General features: G+C 43.8%; 1 protein-coding gene across 1 annotated transcript in view; it reads right to left on the bottom strand.

The window, feature by feature from the left end:
• Positions 1-2231: 2231 nt before the first annotated feature.
• LOC126426472 (ankyrin-3-like) overlaps positions 2232-10750 on the bottom strand; it is a 59306-nt gene continuing 50787 nt past the window's right edge. Inside the window, exon 6 of the mRNA XM_050088384.1 lies at positions 2232-2992. Within this exon, the coding sequence (XP_049944341.1) occupies positions 2485-2992 (508 nt within the window). The 3' untranslated portion in view covers positions 2232-2484. The remainder of the gene's footprint in view (positions 2993-10750) is intronic.

Raw genomic sequence — 10750 nt, 5'->3', positions numbered from 1 at the left:
TTCATTGAGTTACAGAGAGAAGTTAAGCAAGAACGCCTTATCTGATGCCTCTTGACCAGCTAAAACGCACACATCAAGAAAAGTTTTGCATCAACACGGTTCGGAGAGTTTCGGAATATGTACAGAATCTGGAATAGAGCTCAACAAGAACATCATTTCCTCCCTTTTTATTGCCCATAAAAACCACACACTGCATGTTGAACCACCATAGAGCGAGACGTTCAGAGATGGTGATCCAGATTGCTGTACACACCGGTACCTCTCATCCCCAGTAGCATGTCCTCTTGCATTGACGCGTGCCTGTATTCGTCGTGGCACACTACCCACAAGTTCATCAAGGCACTGTTGCTCTAGATTGTCCTACTCCTCAATGGCGATTCGGCGTAGATGCCTCAGAGTGGTTCAAGGGTCACGTCGTCCATAAACCGCACTACCTATCCCAGGCATGAGCGATTGAGTTCATATCTGGAGAACATGCTGGCCACTCTAGTCAAGCGATGTCGTTATGCTGAAGGAAATCGTTACAAGATGTGCACGATGGGAGCGCAAATTATGATCCATGAAGACGAATGCCTCGCTAATATGCTACCAATATAGTTGCACTATCGTTCGGAGGATGGAATTCACGTATCGTGCTGCCATTATGGCCCCTTCCATGACCACCAGTGGCGTACGTCGGCCCCACATAATGCCACCCCAAAAGAGCAGGGAACTTCCATCTTGCTGTACTCGCTGGGCAGTGTATCTAATGCGTTCATCCTGACTGGGTCACCTCCAAACACATCTCTGACAGTTGTCTGACTGAAGGCATATACGACTTATCGGTGAAGAGAACGTGATGCCAGTCCTGAGGCATGCATTCATATATTGTTGGGCCCACCTGTACGACACTGCATGGTGTTGTGGTTGCAAAGATGGACCTCACCATCGATATCTGGAGTGAAGTTGTGCATCATGCAGCCTATTCCACCAGTTTGAGCTGTAACACGACGTCCTGTGGCTGCACATAATTATGCAACATGGTGGCGTTGCTGTCAGGGTTACTCCGAGCCGTAATCCGTGGGAAGCGATCATGCACTGCAATACTAGCCCTTGGGCAGCCTGAGCGAGGGATGTCATCGACAGTTCCTCTCTCACTTTATCTCCTCCATGTCTGAACAACATCACTTTGATTCACTCTGAGACGCCTGGACACTTCCCTTCTTGAGAGCCCTTCCTGACACAAACAATGCGAACGCAATCAGATCGCAGTACTGACCGTCTAAGCAGGGTTGAACTACAGACAAGAGCCGTGTACCTCCTTCTTGGTGGAATGACTGGAACTGATAGGCTGTCGGACTCCATCTGTCTAATAGGCGCTGCTCATACATGGTTGGTTACATCTTTGGGTGGATATAGACAACTCTGAACAATAAAATAGACTGTTTCCGTGATACAGTAGCCAAAGTCAACATCTATCTTCAGGAGTTCTGGGAACTGGGGTAATGCAAAACTGTTTTTCATGTATGTAATTGGCTTGGAATAACATGTAAACATAATCTTAAATTACTCTAGATGAGATACAGATCTGAGCATTGTTTGATAGATTGTTACATTGACTCTTAAGGCCAGATTAATAATATTTTACCTTTTATTTCTTTAAGTTGTCGTGATCTTACGGTTTCCACTTTGTGCAGCATACTACATGGAAGAACCAGTCAGTAACTGTTTTACCAAAGATGATTTATTTTCATGTATGTGGACTCCTTCAATGAAAATTTCTGTGGGTGTATGCCTTATCATAAATTTTGGAAATTGTTGCATTGTGAACACATTTGCATCTCCGCAAGACATGGATGTAATTGGTGAGTGTGTTTCTCTTGTAAATGCTTGTCCTTGGCAAGTAAGAAAATTCTTGATGTTTTTAAGAAGTGCTGTAATAGCTTTATGGTATTGTAAGAGGAATGGTTTGTTTTGAGTAATCATTGTTATTTTTTCCACAGCTACTGTGATACTGTATTACAGTATTCTGAGACACAAACTAAGCCTCTGGGGTTTCCTTGGGGATGACTGATGTTCCTGTTCAATACAACGTGCTCTTTTTCTGTTCAGATGACTGTCTTTGGACTTTCATCATAACTGTTTACTTAAAGTAATACTTGATGGACCTCACTGGCAGTGTTTGCAAACTGTGCAGTTGGCTGAATAAATAAATTGTTGTTGATTAAATTCAAGATTTATTGTTACTGTAGTCCAGCAACTTACCGCAACAGTACAGCGCCTTACTGCCACACTGGTTGTGGTGTTATGTGTAACAGCATATTTTTACCAATTACTTTACAATAATGAATTGAGTTAAAAACATGTTTATTATTAATGATATACGTTTCGATTATTGTTGAGTTTTCATGGAAGGAAACTCGCTTCTTGCTACACACATTAGTGTATATGAATCTCACATTGTCGCTACTGTTATGATTTTACTAGGGCAGTGTTTTATTTACTTCAGAGGCATGTATTGTAGTGCAAGTCTGGTGTTATCCTGTCTATCCAGTGATGGTGGTTGAACTGCCTGGCGCGGTCCACTGGGGTTTTCCCCTTGAGATTCCTGGCCCCGCTGTCAGCCCCTGCATCGAGTAGTGCAGTCGCCTCCTCCGTGCGGCCATGCTCGGCCGCGAAGTGCAGCGGCGTGTCCCCGTCCACGTTCCTGGCATTGGGGTCTGCAGACGACGCCACCAGCAGCCGCACCACGGCCGGCCGGCCGCCCCATGCAGCCCAGTGGAGCGGCGTGTTCTGGACCCAGTTCCCGGCGTCCACCTCCGCGCCAGCCCCCACCAGACAGCTCGCCGCTTCCACGTGACCCTCCCAGGCTGCCAAGTGCAGCGCAGTATTCTTTTTCCCATCCGTCGCACCCACATCAGCCCCAGCAGCCAGCAGCATTTGCAGCTCTTGCACTGTCCCATCGTTAGCTGCCTTGATCAGCCTCCTGCCTTTTTCCGCTGCAGAGAGGTTCCTACACAAAACACAGAAACTCTCATACTTTCCCTCAGACACACACTTCTGATGAAGAAGCGTATCAGAGTGGTACAACTGTAACCAATTCTAAAACTCATCTCTCTGACAGCTGATAAATCTCCCTTCTGTGATACAGAACACTGAGAAAGTTGTTTTATATTAACGTACAGATGCACAGTTACGTCATCCTCTCAAATTCTTCATGCACTCTCCACAAAAAATTCCTACACTCCAACTCTCAAGATACAAAGTTATCACATTTTGTCACTTTAATTCGTGATCGTTAGTTTTTTGACCTTAGAATTCAGTCGTTATAGAAGTTGTTGCCTTCCACTTCGTTCAGCCATTACTACGTCCCTGTGTGCAGCAGTCCTCTCTGACACTTGCAAATGTGACAAATAATGCTAATGACGTCTCCTGCTATTTAAAGAGAAGTTTCTGTCATTACAGGAGCAAAAGTAAACCCAATTATCAACAAGTTTCTTGACACAAACTCGTCAAACAGAGAAAGCTACTGTTAACCAGGAAACCATTTAGTAGTGACGTTTCGGATACAGCAATGATACCAAACTGGACTCCTCTACCCCTACACACAATCACACTCATTGACAGATGCACATACACACAAGAACTAACACAAACAAACAAACAAACAAACACACACACACACACACACACACACACACACATAGAGAAACATACACATAGAGAAAGAGAGAGAGAGAAAGAGAGAGAGAGAGAGATAGAGAGAGAGAGAGACAAAGAGAGAGAGAGAGAGAGAGAGAGAGAGAAAGAAAGACACAGAGAAACTTTCGTCTTATATTCCTCTGGCTGTGATGCGCCTTAAGGCGACAGCGAGATCATGAGAGTAAATTAAAGTTTAATGTACTTGTCTCGATATGACAACCGTTGGAAAGTAAATCTTGTTTCCTGGAAAGTGCTGCAGTATGTAATTTACATGCGACAATCTCGCTAGGACGGGTCTAAACGAAAATACCAACATGCTGATACAACGCACTGTGTGGCATGTGATCAGGAGAAGAATTTAGTAACATTTTCTGAAACTAAAGTCAATTAAGAAGTAATTATTTCCATTATTCTGTTAAATGACGTATTAAAATAATGAATGCAATATCCGCTGATCTATAAAATATATAATTCCTTTCTCTAGAAATATTTTGGGCAGATAGATTTGCAAATGTTCCTGATTCTATTGAAAATCATACAGTTGACATACTCAAAACTCATTTTGTAGTTCTGATAACTGCATGAGATAATAATGGTTCTTTTCTATATAGAGAGAAACAGACGTGAATCCTGAATGACTGTACAGGAACCAACAGCTCTGAAGCCCTTTTGACTCCCACAGAGCTTAACTTGGTGTGGTCCCAGTGAAGGCAGTGTATTTGTTTGCCTCACACACATGTTTGAGTGTGTGTGTGTGTGTGTGTGTGTGTGTGTGTGTGTGTGTGTGTTTTGTGTGTGTGTGTGTCTGTGTGTGTATGTGTGTGTGTAGTCTGGTGAAGGTGTACCCACGGTGTGACATTGAATGTTTGAAGTAGTGCTACTTAGTTTTGAAATGCACAGATCACTGACAGACGTCAAAGTCACATCTCCACATTCAAAAATGTCCTACAGATGAGAGCCAGACTCTGAGCTGTTTGGGCAATTTAATACGGAGCTGTGGAAGCTGCTTCACAAATAGGCGTTAATATATCATTACTGGTACTTTAATGGTAATCATTTATAGCCTGACCAGAATCAGTGACGATTTAAGACACTTAATCTACTACGGTTTCTCATTACTACTGAACATTTTATGGAATCCCCACTTTAATTACAGCTCGTTGTCTCATGAGTACACCCAGTACATGATCCCCTCTCCTCCAATCCAACAGATTTTCTGGGTGGAGAAGATGCTGCAAGTCTATATTCTGTTAGATCTGTCGTATGTGGGCTTCTGTGCCACAAAGTTTTTCGCTGTTAAAAAATGATCCGCTACTCTGTACTCTAAATCTGTTGCTGAAGCAGCCACACACAACTTCTACAGAGCGATGAGTCTTTGCCTTTCATATGTGTGGTTATTGGGGCAGGCAATGGTACCACCCAGCATGGGCGTGCCTCAGCTGTGAACCGATGATAGCCACCTTCTATACACGAGTGATCTCTGATGGGGTGTGGTGTAGCAGGCAATTTATTGAGTGGTGTTTCTAGCACTGATGTACAATGGATATGGTGGAGACCTGCAAACCATGCCCAAAATTGCATACATGAAAATGAAAACTACACGCCATAAGCTTTCCTAGCATTTTCTCCCATATTTTTGACAAATATTACATACATATAAAGTTTGTTAGTAATAATGAGTCACTGCCAATTCTTTCAGTATTTAGCAGCAGTCCTTCCACTGCCCAAACAATTTCCTAACAGAACACAGCCAATGGTGTGTCACTTTCTATGAAATGACAGCATCTTCAAGACTGCCTTTAGTGTCACAATTCTACAGTACATGCAGATGTAGGATCTCAATCCATGGGACTGACTGTGCTCCCATAAATTAAAAGTTCGCTCTCTGCATATGGAATACTGAACGTAGAATACTAACAGGAAATGGGGTAACTTATGATTCACTCTGAAATGTAAGAATGACTTTATAAAATATTTGTTATACTTAACGGACGTTTAGCCGAATGATTCTCAAAACAGTGTTTTTCATTTATAATTTTGGCACACAGTTTTTCCTCTCAAGTGATGAAAAATAATGTTTCACCTCATGAAAGTAGCAGGAACACAAACCTACTATAAAAATATAATTCAGTTATAGTAGGATGTCTTGAGAGGGACCCAGCCAAGGTGGCCGAGCGGTTCTAGGCGCTACAGTCTGGAACCGCGCGACCGCTACGGTCGCAGGTTCGAATCCTGCCACTGGCATGGATATGTGTGATGTCCTTAGGTTAGATCAGTGTAAGTAGTTCTAAGTTCTAGGGAACTGATGACCTTATAAGTTAAGTCCCATAGTGCTCAGAGCCATTTGAACCATTTGAGAGACAGTATGTGCCATAAACAATAATTGAAGTGAAATTAATCTAATGCACTAAGAAAGAAGAAGCCAATCACACTGAAAACAATGAACATACACTGAAGTGAAATGATATCCTGGAAAACCACTCAGAAAAGTTGAATTTGCAAAGTAATATAATGAACATTAGTGACAGTTTAAATTTTGTTTCACATCACGACCGCAAGTTAGATTTCCTGCTTAGCATTAACAGGCACTTTAACAGATTTTTTAATCTTTCACTTTGAGAGAGAGTTAATAGGATTTCTTTTCTTTAAAATAGTGATTAAGTGCATTGGTGATCAGTATATTTCGGTTTAGGAATGCACTTGAATTCCGTGTGTTTGTAAGCTGCTCTGTTAGTGAACATGTTTTTTCCACCATGCAGCTCCATTCATCGTTTGTCTACTATTCAGAATTGCAGGCAAAGTAAACTTGGAGGGATAGGAAACTGTATAATTTATCTGTGATGGGAACATTATCACAAATTACCTCCTACCTTCTGGCTCTAAGTTTTGTGGTCAGCAAGGGATTATTTAGATTATTCCCTGAAAAAAAACTGTGTCCAACTAATACTCGGAAACAGAATCTAGCTTGTGATTTATTAGATCTACATTGATCGAAGTGTATCTGCTAGATGCTTCATATGGAATGAGAATGCATTTGGACATAGCAGTAATTTCTTGTCTTTCGTGACGTTCAGTTCCGTGACTTGAGATCCTACATCTGCATGTCCTGTAGCATTGTGACACTAAATATGGTCTTGAAGATGCTGTCATTACACATGAAGGAATACACCACTGCCTGTGTTCTGTTTGGAAATGTTGTGGACAGTGGAAATACTACTACTAAATACTTTTACCAATGGTATAAGTCTTCATGAAAGTTACCACTTGTATCTTATAAGTAATTTTTGTGTCACAGCCGTCCAGCCTTTGAAGCATTGACATACGGTTATGTTCCTAACTAACTCAAACCATGTGGTGTCACCGCCAGACACCACACTTGCTAGGTGGTAGCTTTAAATCGGCCGCGGTCCATTAGTACATGTCGGACCCGCGTGTCGCCACTGTGTGATCGCAGACCGAGCGCCACCACAAGGCAGGTCTCGAGATATGGAATAGCACTCGCCCCAGTTGTACGGACGACTTTGCTAGCGACTACACGGACGAAGCATCGCTCATTAGCCGAGCAGATAGTTAGAATAGCCTTCAGCTAAGTCAAAGTCTACTACCTAGCAAGGCGCCAAAGCAATTGATAGTTTGATAGTTATCGTATGAAATGTCTCATCAAGAACGCTGTATACAAATGGTGGATTAAAGTTAAGTATTCCAGCAGTTACGTACTTTTCTTTATAGCATTTATTAAGTATACTGTTTCAGACCATCAAGTCCGCCTGCTTGCTTAATGGCCGCCTCCCTTAAATAATGTGCGTAGTGTTGGCAATCTGTCAACACTACAGATGGCGACGAGGATGGGATTAAAAGAGGATTTCGCGTTCGTATTGCTCTAATTTATGGCGCCGACGTTACAAACCACCTTCTTTCTCTTTGATTGATTTACTTGTGTCATGGCTTCGCCACAAACTCCCGATGTACTGTCCGAATTTTATCGCTTTCAGAATCAGCAGACGCAGGCGTTATTGGATGCCCTTGGACAGCTCGTCCAGGGTCAACGTGCACTGGAACACGATGCGGCAGCCGCCGCTTCACCGCTACCGCAGCCACAACTCGCAGTTGCACCGCCTTTTAGGCCCTACGACCCAGCTCAGGAGACATGGACTGAGTGGTCACGCCAATTTGGATTTCATCTCGCCGCCTACAGAATTCAAGGTAACGAGCGGCAGCCTCACTTATTGTCGTGTATAGGGGTGCAAACGTACCGTGTGATAGTGAAATTATTTCCCCGACGCGACGTAGCAACTCTGTCCTACGAGGAAATTTTGTCTGCTTTAGATGCCTACTTCAAGGAAACAGTTAATGTAGTTGCAAAAAGGTATACGTTCTTTCGTACAAAACGTACAGCCGGTCAAACTAATAGGGAGTGGGTTGCAACATTGCAAGGCCTTACACGGGATTGTGCTTTTGAGTGTGAATGTGAACTCCCTTATTCTGATACTATGGTACGTGATGCAATAGCACAGAACGTTTCTGATGTTCGTATACGGGAGCAAATTTTGAAACTAGTTAATCCCTCCCTTCAGCAAGTGATAGACATATTGAATAGACAGGACACGCTTGACTTTGCTCAGGAATCATTTGCAACTTCGCCAGCCGTGTGTAACGTTACCCGGCCCGCCGGGCGCGCTGCACGGCCCGGTAAACTGCCCTCGCACACGTCCGCGCAGCTGCCGCCACGCTCTAAACCAGGTGTGCCGCGACAGCATACAAATGCAGTGAAATCATGCCCGCGGTGTGCTACTAGACATTCGCGTAAAAATTGCCCGCCACGCCAAGCTATTTGCTTTTTTTGTAATAAGAAAGGACATGTTCAAAGTATTTGCCAGAAAAAGCTCAGATCAGACAATCACAACCATTCCAGGCCCTTTGCTTCGCGCCAGAATCGAACCAAGAATACTCAGGCTCGTGAACCTTCACCCATGGACATTCATGTAGTTAATTCCACTTCGTCCAGTGCCACTGTCTCTAACAGTGACTGTGTTCGTCCCACAAAAAGTGTGCGTCGACGTTGCCGGAAATCGCGTCAATTAGCAAGTGATGCTATACCTGTATCAGTTCAAATTGCACGAGACGGTGGCTCTTGTCGTCAGCAGGACAATAAACTTTTTGTAGATTTGGACTTTAATGGCAAGGTCATACCATTCCAGCTCGATACCGGAGCTGCTGTTTCATTGATCAATCACGACACGTACAAACAACTGGGCAAACCTCCGTTGCGTTTCGCAAATGTTAAGCTAACTACATATTCAGGACAGCAGATCCCTGTGTTAGGATAGTGCAGCCTTCTTTCAACATAGAAGGGACAAACAAAACTTGTGTCATTTTAGGTTCTTCGTTCTTTTACTGCAGTGAACTTGTTTGGTTTAGATTTATTTCAATTGTTTAACATATCTATAGTAAATCAGGTCCTATCAGTGAATCAGACTGTGCCTCCAGACAGTGTTTCTCGTCTATGTGAAGAATTTGCAGACATTTGTGCACCGGGCCTTGGTTGCGCTAAGAACTATGAAGCACATTTGGAACTGAAAGTCAACGCGCAACCGAAATTTTTCAGAGCGCACAATGTTCCTCACGCATTGCGTGATGAAGTCGCAAGAACATTACACGATTTAGAATCACAAGGTGTAATTAACGTGTGCAAGCTTCTCTCTGGGCCTCACCCTTAGTAATTTTGCCAAAACCTTCCGGAAAACTGAGACTTTGTGTGGACTTCAAGGCAACAGTGAATCCACAACTCGTGATTGCAACTTTTCACTTACCCCGCCCGGAAGATCTTTTTGATAAACTGTGCCCGGGTAAATACTTTTCGAAGTTGGACCTAGCAGATACGTACTTGCAAATCCCAGTGGACGCCGAATCCCAGCGCGTCTTGGTGGTTAACACGCATCTTGGTTTGTACCGATTCAAAAGACTGCCATTCGGGTGTGTATCCGCCCCTGCATTGTTTCAGCAATATTTACAAACTGTTTGTGCATCGGTCCCTACTGCTGCGAACTATCTGGACGATATTGTGATCTCCGGAAAGACAGCCGACGAGCATTTAGCACAACTACGAACATTATTTCAGGTATTGCGACAAAATGGTCTTCGCTTGCGGAAGGACAAATGTGTGTTTTTTGCTCGTGACTTACCATACCTGTGACATGTAATCAATGCCCAAGGCATACATCCGCGTCCAGAGCACCTCCGTGCCATACAGGACTTACCTTCGCCGCAGAATGTGAAGCAGCTACAGAGTGTGTTGGGTAAAATTAACTATTATCATCGCTTTCTGCGCAATGCCTCTTCCATTTCAGCTCCGCTTCATAGCTTACGCCGTAAGGGTGTTCCGTTCGTCTGGACGACGGAATGCGAACGCGCCTTTCGCCAGTTGAAATCGGCGTTGCTTTCTTATACTTGCCTTACGCCATTCTATCCCCAGAAACCCCTTTTGTTGATGGTAGATGCATCGGATTTCGGGATCGGTGCTGTGCTTGCGCACAAAGTTGGCTCGCATGATCGCCCTATTGCCTTTGCGTCCAAATTTCTCTCGTCTGCGCAACGAAATTATTCACAGATAGAGAAAGTAGCCATGGCTCTCGTGTGTGGTGTTACTAAGTTCCATGATTTCTTGTATGGTCGTCACTTTACCATCATCACAGACCACAAACCTTTGACGTCGCTTTTTCATCCGAACAAGCCTGTACCTCCGCGTACAGCGCAGAAATTCATTCGCTGGTCTATTTTCCTCTCGCAGTACCGCTACGATATCTTGTATCGGTCCACTGCTAAGCACGGAAACGCCCATGCGTTGTCCCATTTGCCTGTTGCTGAGGATAGAGCATTCGATTCTTCCGAACTTGCTTGCATGTTCATTGATTCGGAAACCGATGAAGTGGTCGAATCGTTTCCGATTGATTTTCGTCGTGTAGCTACAGCCACAGCTGCCGACCCGGTCCTTGCTACCGTTTTGCGTTTTGTTGCTACGCAATGGCCTTCGTCAAAGTCTCGGATCGAGGATCCGTTGGTTCGCCGATTT

This window comes from Schistocerca serialis, chromosome 11, assembly GCF_023864345.2.
Source record: "Schistocerca serialis cubense isolate TAMUIC-IGC-003099 chromosome 11, iqSchSeri2.2, whole genome shotgun sequence".
NCBI lineage: Eukaryota > Metazoa > Arthropoda > Insecta > Orthoptera > Acrididae > Schistocerca > Schistocerca serialis.
This window is presented reverse-complemented; position numbering and strand designations above follow the sequence as displayed.